Here is a 16,477-nt window from a genome sequence, read left to right as displayed (position 1 = left end):
CGATAAGAATAATACACTTAATACATGCACTATTGCCACTACATTTGTGACCTGGTAGGTCACTGAGAAGTTTTGGTTAAATCTAGAACAGGATTGTTGTATGGTTTTAAATTTATATCTGGTATAGGAATGATAAGTTATTGCCAAATTCTTAAAACTAATTTTTAAAGCCATTTGTATACATAAAGAGTCTAACTCTCTTTCTGGAACAGAAGAACTGACAACTAAGGAAATGATACTAATATGACTATTTCTAATGACCAGTTGCATCAATTCATATATTAGCCTAGTATATCAAATAATCAGATTATACTTTGGTATTGTCTAATTTTCTTGTTGTTTGAGCTCTCCATTCGACACCTATAATCTGAAAAAAAATTGTTATAACTCCAGAGCTTCTTTGATTTTTGTTTCTCTTGGACAAGTTTATTAACCCAATTGTCTCTTTATTTCTTTTTCTGAAAAATGAAGTTGACAAGGGAGTAAACACCATAGATTGTCATGAGGATGAAGTGGATTAGTCCAATGTAAGCACTTAGAACTATGCCTGCCAACAAACACTCCACAGAAGCCAATGGTTACTACATTCCTCCTCAGTTCCTTCCTCACATTTTGAGAACTGCCTCTGTAGATAACCATTTCTATCACATTTCTTTATCAAGGTATTTTTTTTCTTTTTACATTCTAAGTCAGCACAAGACAGCAGGAAATACTGTGCAGAGTGGTAAAGGTATATTGTTTCTCATTATTATGGAATGAGGTATGGGGTAGTTCCTCGTTGACCAAGGGAGAAAGAAGCAAATAAATATAACCTGCATAGCTATTGGATTAATTGGCCTCAGGTAACAGGGAATAAACATCCAATGCAAGTACAGAATATCTGGGGTTAGATTGGCTGTCCAATCTAATGGCGATGTTCCAGCAGCTTGGGAATGCAATATATTTGTTTTATCCAGCTGAAGGAGGAGGCACATTAGCTAATCTGATTGGGGATCTCGTAGGGGAGCAGTTTTAGTCTGCAATTACCTAAGAGAAGAAAGCTGTGGTTGGTACTTTCTGTAAACACTGGTAACATCTCTACTTGGCGAGGGAAGGCTTGTCATTACCCTGGGTCTGTACCTTTGGAATCCTTGACATGGTCGTGCACACATCAACAAAATACATCCACTCAGGACTTTATCAAGCTTCCACAGGCCACATTAATAATTTTGGAAATTGACAGGTACATCATGCTAGTATTCAATTTGAAAAATGAATGTAAAGAATACATTATTGAATTTTCTTTTATTTCCTTCCATCATTAAATATAGTAGCGAGTCCTTAAAAATCTGTTTGTGCCAAGGTTCTTTTAAAGAAAAATGGATACTTTTCTAAAAATTCCTAAGAATCCCTTAAATTTGGCTCTCTTGGAGGCACATTAGTGTTTTTGTTTTTGGTGGATGCAGAATTATTTAGAAACTCTTAAAATTTTATTGAAATTTGATTTGATTATAAACAAAAGTCTTGTCTTGAAACATGCAGCTAGGATCACAGTCACATGTCAAAATAGGATGTCCCTGTGGTTCAGGCAGCATGCCCTAGAAATGGTCAAGTGAGTTGAAGCAAAGCAGAAAAATTGAAATAAAATTGTCAAGTGGACACAGGAGACATTGTCATTCCAGCTTATATTTTGAAACTGGTCATAGATTGGCAAAATTTGACAGATGTGTCTTCTCTTTCAGCTTACACTTGAATGAAACTGCTGGAACCCATTGAAAAAAATAGTTTTTGTAATTTCCCCCCCAACATTTATCATTGACATTGGTTTTTGGAGGGCTGAGCATGCTAAATTGAGGACAAAGTAAAAAAGGTTCTGAAATAAATGCAAGGCAACTCAGAGTATCCAGACAATATATTTTGTTTTATAACTGACACACTGACCAGTCTACATGGAGTGACTCTTTGCTAGTGTATATGCATAGGTACTGCTGGAAAGACCAACAGTAAACAGTAATAGGATACTAACAATGATATGCCTCATAGGCTGTTAAGCCAATTCATAATTTGATTGTAAAGCTCTTTGCACTAGACTTCTCAGAAATTTTTTTCTGTTTTAATAAAAATTTGCTTTGAATGAATGGCATAATTCAGATTTGCTACAATTTTACAAAATTTCTATTTTTCTTTTTCTTTCTCAGTTTATATTAATTTCTATCTGAAAAGGAAATAAATTTATGAATATGCAGAAAATGTACCATGAATACATAGATACATAAATATTATGTCTATGTAACAAATTAGTTTAAAGAACTCAGAAAGCAAATTTAGCTGAGGTTCATTTTGTATTCATATTGTGGTTCTCAATTTATGGATTATGAGCCCTTGGAGGCATTAAAGGACCCTTTCACATGGGTCATACTTTAGATACTCTGCGTGTCAGATATTTACATTAAAATTAATGGCAGTAGAAAAAAATTATATTTATAAAGTTGCAATGCAAATAATTTTGTAGTTGGAGTCACCACAACATGAGGAACTAAAATTAAGGGTCTCAACATTAGAAAGGTTGAGAACCACTGGTCTGGTGGTGGAGATAGATATCACTAGTGCCAAAATGTTGGAATACTAACATAAAAAGTTCCAAATCACAGTTTTTTCAGATTGAAATCTAGTTCATGAGAGGCCCATATCTTTTAAAATAACTGTCATCAACACTGTTGATATTGACAAATGGCAAAGGAGGGAAGCTGAGTTGACCTAGATATCCTCTATAGCAGGAGATGACTTCCATTGTCATTTGCCTTAGTTGTGATCTCTGCTGCTCTAAATACTGATGGTGTCAAAGTTCACATCAAAATGGGAACATTCTGGTTTCCAAACTGCAGGATCATGAGGGAAGCTATGAGGGACCTTGGACTTGTAGCTCAGAGCTTTTGTTTCTGTCCTCTTATCAACCAGGTGGGTTTGACCAGGAAAAAATCAGTTAATATGCAGAGCTGCCAAACTATATCTCTGGAAGATATACAGATTATGAATGAATGAGTGGATAATGATATTGATGATGTTGGTCATGATGATTGAAAGCAAAGTAGATACAAACTGGTTTTTTAATCTGGCATTACACTATCATCATCATCATCATCATCATCATCTTCATCATCATCAATTTCCTCAAGAAAATGAAATCATTAGTAGTTGATCCATGATTCTATAGTTAATTTCCAGGAGAGGGAAATGATATACATTCCAGAGCAACTAATTCTCATAGTAATCAGTCTTTTAAAAATTAATGGCTATATATTTTACTGTAATAAATGCCTCAAGCCTTCTTAAAAATGTGTGTGTGTGTATGTGTGTATGTGTGTGTGTGTGTGTGTGTGTGTGTGTATGTGTGCGTGTGCGCGCCCATGTTCCCAAAGCAAGAGGGGAGCAAAAGGAGGGAGAGAGAGAGAGAGGAGTTTGTAGCAACATACCAATGCACTTTAAGTCTGGAATATTGAAGTTGACAATTTGTGAGTGTGAGAGGTGTTGATATGTAGTTCTTTTACTCAAAATTGCTGTTAATTATTTTATCTTTGCACCTAAAGATGTGAGGTATTTATTACTGTAGTACATACAAACAAAATCTCACTGTTTTTATCTCAAAGAAGCTGAACCCTGAGAATTTTCCAAGGCAACATTCAAAACTGTCTGTATACATTTGAAATAATATGCATCAATATTTCATGATTCAGTCTTAGTAGCAATTTTGAAAAGTGCATGACAAAAGCCAGGAATGTCTCCTTCTTCTTTTAGCTCAACCAGAAATAACTATTCAGAGCATTTTTGCTCTAAGTCCAAGGTATAGCATTTTTTTAGTTCAGCTGACATTAACAATTACATTTGTCAATATGTATTAAGTTTGGGTGCTCTTTAAAGACCGTATGGGGCATGTGTTGTTAATATATTAAGCTCTATTCTTCCAATGCAATTGTCTGTTAGCATAAAAAACTTTGAAGGGGATCTGCTTTTTCCCCCTTTATTTTAAAAGATTCCTGTGAAAAGTAGACTACTCTTATTGTAGCAGATGACATTTTTATTTGTACTTGTCTTGCCTCAGTAACTTCTTTTGTATTTATTTTAGCTTTATGATTTCAGAACTGGGATGAGCTGTACTGTGTCTCTTCTTTCTATGACAATACGTGGCAATTTGCAAACTCAAGTCGTGATTTTTATTAATTGCCTTCATTATTTATAAAGTCAGCGGCCCAAATTTTTAAAAAAAATGGTTAAAGATAAGCAACTTAACTTAAAAAGAATCTTCCAGAGTTACAGAGTGAGACTTAGGTCTTAAAGTTTGTCTATAGTTTCTCATTTCTATAAATTTGTGGGCAAGATTAAAACTGAAATATTGAAAATATGTTTTTAACCTATGAGGATAAATAAAATTCATAATATTTATGGTTTAAATGTTTGTTAAAAATCTAATTATATCACTCCTTGTTAAAATTGCACTGAATTTTGAAAGGGCTTTCTTCTTTTGTTAGTAATTGTTTAGAAACCCTCCTAAATAAGTACTGTATCTACATGAGATTACATCATTCTTGTCTTCCTCTCTCCTGTTCCATCTCCTCCTGTAAACCTCCAAAATTCATACCATCTCTTACATTTTTGCTGCATGTCTCTACATATATACATATATGTATATATACATATATATATATATACATGTATATATATATATATATATATATATATATTGCTGGGCGGTGGTGGCGCACACCTTTAATCCCAGCACTCGGGAGGCAGAGGCAGGCGGATCTCTTTGAGTTCGAGGCCAGCCTGGTCTAGAGGAGCTAGTTCCAGGACAGGCTCCAAAACCACAGAGAACCCCCCCCCCAAAAAAAAGAACTAAAGCCATTTGCTTTGCTCATATGTATATATGTTTAGGACTAAGCTCTTAAAGCTGACATTGTCTATGTTGTTCTCCTAAAAGATCAATTCCCCTTTTCTAAGCAGTCATTGACTATATGTAGCTCTTCATCTAGGGTTGGGATCATATGAAATACCACCTTTTTACTGGCGATGCATTTATTCTAATCATATTCAGACAATATTATTTTTGAGACTTTATGGACTTAGCTTCATTGACATATATAGAAGAAAATATGTTGGATCAGGTATTCTGATTTTTTGACTCTTAAAGTCCTTCTAAACCCCCGCTTCTTTGATTTTTCCCTGAGCCTTGGGTATAGGAGTTGCATTGGAGATGTATCAGATCACCCCACAATCATTTACTCTCTGCATTCTCAACAACTTTGGATGTATGTAATAGTCTCCATCTTTTCAAAAATAAAAATAAAGCTTCTTTGATGATGGGTAAGAGCTACACTTATCTGTGGGGATAAAGATAAGTTACACATTACATTGATTTATAAAAATGGCTTCGGAAGGTTCTCTTCTCAGGGTCTATGATCTATCCAGAAAAGGGTAGTTGACTAGTTTTACACTGCAAGAGTGAATTCTCTCATATCAAGTGGAATAAAAATGCAGACAGCAGTAATTGATTACATCTAGGATATAAGTGCTACTGTTGCATTGTTGTAGATATCTTGCCAGGATAGTTGTTGTGATGGTTCACGGGCTGTACAGCTGGGAGGGAGTGTTAGTTACCTTTCTATTGCTGTTATCAAATGCTATGACCAAGGCAAATTCTGAAAGAGTTTAATTGGGCTGATGATTTTGGAGAGCTAGTGTCCATAATGGCAGACATATGGCAAGGAGATAGAGCAGCAGCTGAGAGTTCGGCCCAACAATCAGAAGACAGAAAGAACACAAAGCCTGCCCCAAGTGTCACACTTCTTACAAGACCAAATGTCCTAATCTTCCTCAAACTGGTACATTGAGGACAAAGTAGTTAAATATTTAAGTCTATGGGGGTGCATTCGTGTGTAAATTAAAACAGTAGGACAACAGGTTGCTTTTCTCTCTTGGTAGCTTGCTTAGACACACAGAAATTGTATTAATTAAATCAATGCTTGACCCATTATCTCTAGCCTCTTATTGGGTAACTCTCGCATCTTGATTTAACCCATTTTTAATAATTTGTGTTCACCATGAGGTCGTGGCTTACTGGGAAAGATTTAGCATGTCTGATCTGGCAGCTCCATGGCGGTTCTCTCTCTTACTCTGCTTTCTTTCTCCCAGAATTCAGTTCTTTCAACTCCACCTTCCTAAGTTCTGCCCTATCAAAAGGCCAAGGCCTTTCAACCAATGAAAGCAACACATAGACAGAAGGACCTCCTACATCAATCCCCTCTGCTGCTTGGGACAGGCTGAATTTCTGCATTCCTTGGTAGAAAGTTGTCTGATTTTAGGCATGGGTATATTACTTATTAATCATTAAGCAGGCATCTTAGTTTCACAGGGCCACTCAAAATTAACATAGGGCTTTCAGATAATTATTTCTCCACAAGTACATACCAGTTCAAGAAGGCCAAAGTGTGGTAGAGTGTACAAAATTCTCTGACTGAACAATCTAATTAATTAGCTCCATATGTTTTGTGACACACAAACATTATGTGTATATATATATATAATTTACACACATATAATGAGGGAACTTTCTATCTTGTCTCTGACAACAAAAATTTACTTTAAAATGGACTTTGACAATACTTTGTGTTTATTTGTATGACTGTTTATGGATTTAGAAATTGGGACAATCTATGCTTGAATATATCTGCTTCTTTATTTTCTTTAGTATTACTAAAATATTACCATTAGATAAAATGAAAGAAATTGGAATTCAGGGTAATATTTTATTTGCTGCAATTATCTAACAAAAGCTTTAAAATTTAGTGTGTTAATAGTTAATATTTTATCACTGCTGAGTTTCTTGCATCTACCTGTCAGTTACATATTATGTTTCAGTGTTGGCATTTCAAGCATTCTTCATTTTGAATAAGATAAAAAGATTTGCTTTATCTGAGGATGTGAATTTTTGTGAATGATATAAGATTTAAAGAAAATAAGAAAATTTCTCCTTAAGAGGAACTGGGTTTTAAAAGTCTAAATTCTTATATATATATTTTGCAGAATAAAGGATTTACCTGAAGACAAAGCATTCTATTCATCAGAGACTAGACAAGAGTTACTCTTGCTTTTGGCAATTAAAGATGATGTTGTCATGGAAACAGTTGATCCTGCTATCGTTCATTGGCTGCCTGGCAGGTAACAATAAGCTATATTTTGTATGAATTATTCTTTAAGTCATGTGTTTAAATTCTTGGAGTTTATTTTTGAGATAGAGTCTCATGTAGCCTAGACTGACTGCAACTCCATATTTTGATTCAGAATATCCTGACTTCATCTCCCAAGTACTGGGACTGCAGGCTTGCATGTCTATGCCTGCTTATTCTTAGATTCTTTTTAAATGTTGAGGTGAAATTGCACCAGTGTCAAAGACAAACAGATGTTTTTTCAGAAGTAATAATCTCATTCTTAATTCTGATAACTGTTTTCTCATGGCTCTTCTACCTAATATTTATGAGCCAATATATTTTCATAGAAACTGTAACATCACCTGATATTAAAATTATATTGCTGAATTTCAGAACAGTTTTCAATATTACAATCTAAAATTGAGAACATTCATTTATATGCATTTGGTTTTCTAAAGAATCTGAAAATGAGGTCCTCCCTTGTGTAAGGAAAATTCACTTTTTAAATTTTATATTTATGTATTTATTAGCATATGTATTTATAAATTTATTAGTACATATACATATGTAAAAATAAATAAAGGAAAAGAGGAAGCTAGGGTGGGCAGAGAAGTTTTAGAAGGGGAAAAGGGAATGGGAGTAGTTATATAATTATATATATTTTTCATTATATTTTTAATTAAAATATAATTATATCATTCCTCCCCTTCTCATTCCTCATTCCAAATCCTCCATCTGCCCACCCACATCCTCTTCAAATCTATGACCCTCCTTTCTTTAAATATTTTATGTATATGCATACATCTCTATATATGCATTTATATGTGAATATGCATCTATACACACACAAATACTACCTTTCAAGTTCATTTTGTGGTGTTTTTTTATATCTGACTTCAGGGCTGACAACTTGGTATTGGATAGCCAATTAGGGGCCTTATTTTGGAGGAGAACTAATTCTTTTCTCAATGTCCTAGAGTTGCCTGTGTCTATATTTAGGGGTAGAGTCATGGGAGAGGATATATACTTTTTAAATATTATGTTATTTTCCTATCAAATCTTTAAAATTGTTCTTTTAATATATACTTGAGATATTTTGTTAGACTTTAAACAATCTTTGCATAAACTAAACAAAAGGAAAATGTTTCATATTTATACCCTATGTAATTATTTTAATTCATTTGATACTCTTTCATTTTGAGGAATTTGAAAGAAAATAAATTTTTTAATGAAATATACTATATACTATGAAATACAGAACACTTTTTTTTGTTTTTCATTCTTTTTGTTATAAAACATCTAAAGGATAAATATGTATGGTAAATAGGAGCATTTTACCCATGTGATTTGGTTGTTGTACAATAGGGTCATGTATGTTTTGTCTGTGTGCCTGTGTGTAGGCATTTTTTCCCCTTAACTCATTGTTTATTTTCTTTCTCTGATCCATAAAATCATTTCTCACTATGAAAACAAATCAGCACCCATCTTCTAGGTCTTAGAAGCCCTTTTTCTTTATGAAACCTGAAGCTTAACAAACATAGCCTATATTCTTTTCTAATGAATGAGGCAGATTAAAATGTTTATTAAAACATAGAATTTACATGCATAGATATATTAAAATAGATAGATGTCTTAGCTCTTGCACAAAAATTTAAATGTTTTTCAAATATTTAAATGATAAAGTGTAACAATTCACAATCAATTTTGTATTAGAAGGTTTCAACTTTGTGAATTAATGACCACCCCCCCCAAGTTTTTTATGTTTTTATTAACATACTTAATTACCCCATGCTTTTTTAGTCCCAGTTCATCTGACCTTGGTGAGCTCCCAATAGATCAGCCCCACTGTCTCAGTGGGTGGGTGCACCCCTTGCAGTCCTGACTTCCTTGCTCATGTTCTCCTTCCTTCTGCTACTCATTTGGACCTTGGGAACTCAGTCTGGTGCTCCAAGGTGGGTCTCTGTCTCTATCTCCATCCATCACCAGATGAACGTTCTATGGTGATATGCAAGATATTCCTCAGTATGGCTATAGGATAGGGTCATTTCAGGTTCCCTCTCCTCAGCTGTCCAAGGAACTAACTGGGGACATCTCCCTGGACTCCTGGGAGCCCCTCTAGAGTCAAGTCTCTTGCCAACCCTAAGATGGCTCCCTTAATAGGGTATATACTTCCCTGTTCCCATATCCACCCTACCTTTATCCCAACCATCCCATTCCCCCAAGCTCCCCCCATCCTCCCTTTCTCACTTTTCTCTCCCCATTTGGAGAGTGAGGGGGAAAGGAGTGGGGGGAGGGGGAGAGGAGTTTGAGGAGAGGGAGAGGATTGGAGGGAGGAGGAAGGAAATGGGAGGCGGGGAGGAGGCAGAAATTTTTTAAAAAAAATACTTCATTACATTTCTAAAACAGTTTCTAATACTGAAGCAAAAAGTTGTCAACACTTTCAAATTTCAGATTTGTGAAAGGTACTTTAGAGAAAGATCAATACAGGCATTGCAAAGTGAAATTTTTTTTTTTAATTTTCTTGGTTTTGTAGAAGAGTAAAGTGGCAAATCATGTCATCAGGTTTATCCTTCAAGATGATAACATTTGTAAAAGTCACCTTGAAATTTCACAAGTGACAAAAAAAAAGCCACACTGAGAAAATGGAAGTGTTGTATAGTTAAAGAAAATGGGACCATTTTTCAAAAGTTTAAAATCTTATTCTATTACATATAAAATGTTTTTCTATTTGACATAAAAATTGCAATGTGCATCTGTCCAAATTTTGTTTTCTTCCTGTTTTCCACACAGTAGTTTACAGAGAAAGGTAGTGTACATAATCCTAAAATGTGAAAGTACCTTTACGGAAGTTAAATATCAGTGTGAAATTATAGATCAATATCTAAAAGCAGTAGAATGTTCAAGGGAGAGCTAATTTTTTTTGTGTGCAACATACTCTATATAACATACTGCTTTACAGAATTGCTAATCTTCATGTTTATAATAGAGTGAATAATTTTACTCATTTTTGTCTTATAAAAATATTAAAAGCAGGGTATTCTTTATATACTGAATATCAGTATTCTCATTGTATCAGTAAAACTGATAATATTAGTTCCTGATCATGACAATTTGGGTGTTTTGGATATTTTGAAATAAGTTACGATTTACTTTTTATATTTATCACAGCGACTGAATTCCTTTAGCCCTGTTTAACAAAAGATGTACAGTCTGTGCAACTGGTGCTGTGTAGTTCGCGTTTCTCAATCTTTTCCCAGGAAGCCTTTTGTTAGCCATTATTTTCCGTGTTTTTCTTCCTCTTTTTCTCCTTTGTTTTGACAAGTTGACATTTAACACTAACCATCACAAAAGATGAGACAGATTTAGGTAGAGCAGAGCAAGGAAACAGAACAAGAACATTTTTATTCTGAGGATTCTGACAGGAAGCCTGAAAAGGAAGGAACATTGTTAGGGGTAGAATAAGAGTAATGCCACAAAAATTAATATGATTGATATTAAGGAGTGGAAGCATGTTAACTGAATCCAGATGGTGGGGAGGACACTACTTATTCCTAGTTGAGGGAACTGATAGAGTCTGTAGGCTTCAGTCTAAGTGACTTTTCCGTCAGTGTGATTACCTCAAGACTTCTATTTATTCCCAAAATCAAAAGATGAGTTTACTTCTTGAATTGTTTCTTTGTGGAATAAAGGCCATTGGCTAAGAATCATTAAGAACCCAAAGAAAGCATTTTTCTACACCTTAAATGCCTAAACATTAACTGTTTAATTATAATGACTGGAAAGCTGGCCCGGTTGTTAAGAACATGTGCTACTCTTGTAGAGGGCCTTTGTTCGGGTCTCAGCATCAACTGCTGAGATAATCATCTGTAATTCCAGCTTTAGGGGATCCAATGACATCTTCTGGTCCCTACAGGTGCTAGACACATACGTTCTGTATGTACATATAAGCAGGCAAACATTTATGCTCATAAAATAAAATATAGCAATTACTTGTTCGAGACTCAGGTATTTGCTATCTGGTATGGAGCCGTTAGTTACTGGTGGATAGCGAATGAGTAACCTGACCTTGTCTGTCTCAGTGAATTCAATTCATCCAGGATTCCAGAGACAGTTCATAACTTTTAAGCTCAGTTTTCTTACACGTGATTGGTGAAACTAGCAATATTTAGTCATATCAAAGTTAAAGTATTGCTATATTTTAATGTTCACATGTTTATTAGAAAATTGAAACACGTGCCTCTTGCATTATATTGTGTTGGTACAGCGCAGCTCCATACATATATGAAATAGGAGCCTGGCCTTATGCAGATGTTTTGTTATATACATGACCAGAAGAAAGCAAGATGAATGAAGATAATAGAGACTTTTAATTTTACCTTTATTTATTATATGTCTGTACATATTTTTGTGGGTGCTGTGCAACTATGTGATGGTGTCTCAGGCGGTCAGAAGAGGTGTCAGATCCTGTGTAGCTGGAGTTATAGGCACGTTTCAACCACCTGATATTGGTGCTAGGAACCAAACTCAGGTCCTCCAAAACGCAGCAAGTGCTAATTAGATTCTTAGCCACCATCCCATTGCCAGATATTGGAGACTTTGTGATGTTACAAAAAAAGTAGTAAATGTCCACTGGGTTTGTTTTATAACAGACACTGCATATTTCATTAAATGAGTCCAGGTTTTCATGTTCTTGTGGGGTAAACATGGTTAAGTCTTTAACCATTCTCTGTGGGAAGTCTGAACCTATATTGCTTTCGTGTCAGTTTTCTGAGGAAAGGGAAATATTTCAGTGCAATGCCCATTGATAGTGAAAAATATTTGTGAGATCTATTTAAAAACATCATAGAGAAAGTTGTAGTTTCCTATAAAAGTTAGGAAGCATTTTTATTTTACCAACTTCTCATAGAATGAGAAGTGAATGGTTGGTTAATCATCCTTTACTACTGCTTCAGTAACATCCAGGAATCATGTGTCAAAATGAGTAGCTATTTATCCTGGAATGGATTAGTTTCACAAGAATGGACTGCTAGATTTCTTTTAGTAAATATTATAGTAGGATTTCCAATGCATACTCTAGTTTGCAATGATGATGAAGTCCTTGAGATGGCCCTGTTCTGTTTATCCCAATGACTGGCCTGATCTAATCAACTAATGAGATTGTCCCAACAAGATTTTCTTGGTTCAGGGACCACGTTTGCTTATACAGTGTGGATCTTGGCAAATAATCATCAAATCTAAGTTACTCTGGTAGCTGCTCTGCAGTCACTTTACAAGTTAAGTTCAGGAAAAGCTTAACATGGCAGATGTGGTAAGACAGGTCAAGGACAATATAGCTGCTTGCTGACATCTTGCTGACCTGGTCCCCCTGCTGGCTTAAAATGCATAAAGATTCTATTGGTGACATTCTTTCACTGAGAACAAATTTGAAGAATAGAACATTTTCTTTCAGTTCCTGGTTTCAGAGGTTTGGCACATGGTTGTGGGCCTGTAGTGATGCAGAGCTTATGAGTGTGAAAGCATTTGACAGGAAATCTTTTATCTTTTCTAATGGATGGGAAGTGGAAGAAAGAAATGGAGGAGTGGATCATAGATAGAACGTGGCTCAGTGACATACTCCCTCCAAATGGGTGCCATTTCCTTCCAATGATGGCGTCATGTTATGAATCCACCCATGAGTCAATCCATTCACAAGGTTCAAGACATCATGTCATGGTGACTGAAAAAGCCTTCGCAGACATGCCCAGAGTATGATCTGCTCCTAGGAGAGTCTCAATCCAGGTTCCAACAAGATTAAGCTTGTATTGTGTGACAAATCTTTCTTGGGAATATAAAAAAAAAAACACATCCATCCAATCACCGCAGATAGGAATGCCATGGCAGATCAAATTACAGAGAGCACCAAAGTCCAATTGGTGAACCAATGTGTTTTGTTATGATTACTTAAAGGAATATGTGGGAGTGGTTACTTACAGGAATATTGGTGAAGGGTAACTTACAGGAGCAGAAATGTTTGAAAGAATACTGCCCACTCCAGCATGGTGGTGCTCACAAAAGCTGGGAAAACTGAAGGCAGCTCAACAGGGTGGCCAGGACCCTTTCCAGGTACCCCAGTTGGTGGAATGCTCTCCTAGGCAGCTTAGCTGGTTTCTTCTTCCAGGCAGCTGGTCAGGGTCTCAGAGTCTTTGCAGCTTTTCTCCTGTGAGAGTCTTCTGTGAAGCTCAATTTGTTTTCCCTTTGAGAGGTTCTAACTCTCAGCTTTTTCAGTTTACTTTGGCAGAGTGGGACCTAGTGTATATGGTGGTTTACTGAGTACCTGAAGCTATTTTTACTTGTTTGTCTACCTGCTTAAGGAGTTTCCCTGCAAGATGGAGTGTTTTAATCTCAGAGGAGACTGTCACAGAAGATGACAGACAATAAATATTACCAACACCAAAAAATGACAGTCATTATTTTATCAAGCTTTGACCCTTGAACCTATTGCCATTACTTTGACCTTTGAACCTATTGTCATTGAGATTAGACTGTTCCTTTGGAAGAAATGTAGATGGCATTGTATAAGTAATTTTAATAAAAATTACCAATCTTACAATCAAATATGAAGTTTAATATGAATTAGACTCAGGCTTATTTCAGCATTGAATATTTAGTTATGGTAAACTAAATTCACAACTATAGCTTATGTGGTAAGCTAAAATTCTCTATTTGTCTTATGCCAGTGGTCTCATTTCTTCTAACACTATCCCTATCCATTGACACATGACTTTGTGTTCCTCCAGCATAATTTCCATTATGTTCAATGCTATCACATTGCTATTTTGCTTTGTTAGTTTTCTCTATAGACTGTAATTTCATAATGATAGGAAAGTAAAACAAACTCTTCAAGGTCTCCCATGAATAGCTGTAGTGTATGTTTTTTCAATTAGTTTTCATAACACCACGCTTGTCATCACTTATGAAATGATTAAGGATAGTTATTGGGCTACAATTAACCTCGATGTAGATTTAAAACTATCTGATTTTATTTTTGGTGTTAGATGTTATACTTCAAGAAAGCTGTTTTACATAGAGATGGCTCTCATGTCTTCTGTCTGTGAACAGTGTAATATATAGCTTGAAAGCACTGAGACTGGTAAAATGGAGATGCCCCTGATCACTGTCATGACACCCCCCGTGAGATTCCCACAGTACCATCACCCTCCATGTAATTTACAGATAAACTCATTTCATATCATTTTCTTGATACCAGCTACTGACCTCTAGAATTTTTTTTCATTTAAATCTTGACAGGCCAGACAAGTAGGCATGGGAGCACCAGTGAAAGATATAAGCATGATTGGTACATTTTGTTCCCATAACGTTAGTCATTAACCAAACATATTGAAGTTTTCTGCACCTGATGTGGACTAAGAAAAGATTAAGTAAACTTTAAAAACATGTTTTGGAATTGTAATTAGGATTCAGCAAACATATAATTTAAATAAAATTCACATTTCTGTTTAGCTCTTAACAAGCCATTGTCTCAAAAGCACCTCGTAATTAGTCCACAAAGTCTTCCAAATAAAGTGCTCATTCAAACTGATTCAATTTCTATTACCTAACTGTTAAGCTGTCTTAAAGTACTCGTCACAAAAGTGTTTTAAAATGTCCCCTGTATGGTATACCTTTCCATGAACTGAGTCCTATTAGAAGAGCTAACTGGATGGGAGTTCCCATTAAAGTGCAGTAGCTTAACTTATGAATGATGAAGTATAGGAGAATGAATGCACAGACCCAGGCACATACAAATGCACACATGCCTGTGTTCATGTGAGCCTTTGTTGTTCTGAAGCAATGTATTTCAAGTGTATCCTCAAAGAGAAGGCAGAATTGATGCCAGTCACTTTGTGTCCTTGTTCTTCTCTTTTCTCATTCATCTCTGTCATTTCAGAGGGGGAATTCAGGTCTTTCTCCTCTCTAATTGTTTTTAGTATTGCCCCAGTCTTACTCCTCATCTCTCTGCTTTCTGTTCCTTTTCTTTTTCTCCCTTGTATCCAACATGCTGCAAACCAGGATATCTTGGCTGAATACTAAGCACCAGCTTTATGGAGGTTATAGTAATGATACGTGAAGTGGAGGAGTCCAGGATGACTCAGGCGGCAGTCAGTGTAGGAAGGAAAGGAAGCTCAGGTAAACAACAGAGGGAATGCAGCCATGATATAAGATTCCAATTAAACTGTACATCCAGAGTACTGGGGGTGGTCTCACTGGTTACTTGGAGAAATGAAGATTCAGAAAGGAGGAGATGCCATTTGAGTTGGACCCCAAATAATTACTCTGATTATTTGTTGAGCTCTTACTGTTTCGGAAGCATCATGCTAAAAAATTCCTCTGAGTTGCATCATTAATTCTTTAGTTGATTCTCTTACCCTTTCATTATTTTTTTTTTCTGCAACACAGACTTTTATTTTTGCTCAAACGTTTTAGCTTGTAAGAAAGAATTCACGCATTAAATCAAAAACAGGAAGGGTGAAAAACTCAAAAACGTCAAGTGACCGTCCCGTCCATGAATGCCAATTCCTTTTAAAACAGTATTGCTTCCTATCAACGCTACACACGGGATAAACATCTTGATTTGACTGAACCAGCGTATGAGTTCACTGTATGAAAAGGGCTTTGTCCACTGCTGGGCGTGCTATCAGGCAGTGACGTGTATAAAGTTTCCAGTTGTCTGGTCAGTTGCCTCACCTTTCTAGGTAAAGGGTAACACTAAATTTTGGAGACCAAAATGGGATCTGTTGATTGCATCGCCCCAGCTGCATCAAGTACAATGAAAAAAAAAAATCCTACATTAAAAATAAGTTTATCCTTCACAGAAATGTGCAGGGCTGCGCATGGAGAAAAATCTCAGAACTTTGTCTACCTTCTCCATTTCCTGCCACTTGTCAGGACTGGGGTTGTGTTCTAGCTTTTTACAGGAAACTCTGGAAGAAAATGGGGCAGCTTCCTAGGGTGGGGGAGGGTTAACTCCATGAACTGGTTCAGCTGGTATGACTGTACTGGAGGAAGAAACCCTGTAGACTGGCCCATTGGTAGTAGGACATAAATGATCAGCTTGTCTGTTGTCTTGTCCTATCGTCTAGCTGTAACTCTTTTTTTTAAATTGATAATTTATTTATTTATTTTTTTTGAGAAAAAACATTTCTGCCTCCTCCCAGCCTCCCACTCCTCCCGCCCTTCCCCCCACTCCTCTCCCCCTCCCTCTCAAGTCTGAAGAGCAGTCAGGGTTCCCTGCCCTGTGGAAAGTCCAAAGTCCTCCC

At 36.0% G+C, this 16,477-nt stretch overlaps 1 protein-coding gene across 2 annotated transcripts in view; it reads left to right on the top strand.

Annotated features, from left to right (window-relative positions):
* Cntn3 (contactin 3) overlaps positions 1 to 16,477 on the top strand; it is a 374,705-nt gene that overhangs the window by 76,307 nt on the left and 281,921 nt on the right. For both annotated transcript variants that reach the window (XM_026788227.1, XM_026788228.1), the window contains one exon: positions 7,057 to 7,191. In XM_026788227.1, the coding sequence (XP_026644028.1) occupies positions 7,137 to 7,191 (55 nt within the window). In that variant the 5' untranslated portion in view covers positions 7,057 to 7,136. The remainder of the gene's footprint in view (positions 1 to 7,056; positions 7,192 to 16,477) is intronic.

The sequence above is a fragment of the Microtus ochrogaster genome, unplaced genomic scaffold (genome assembly GCF_000317375.1).
Source record: "Microtus ochrogaster isolate Prairie Vole_2 unplaced genomic scaffold, MicOch1.0 UNK1, whole genome shotgun sequence".
Lineage (NCBI taxonomy): Eukaryota > Metazoa > Chordata > Mammalia > Rodentia > Cricetidae > Microtus > Microtus ochrogaster.
This window is presented reverse-complemented; position numbering and strand designations above follow the sequence as displayed.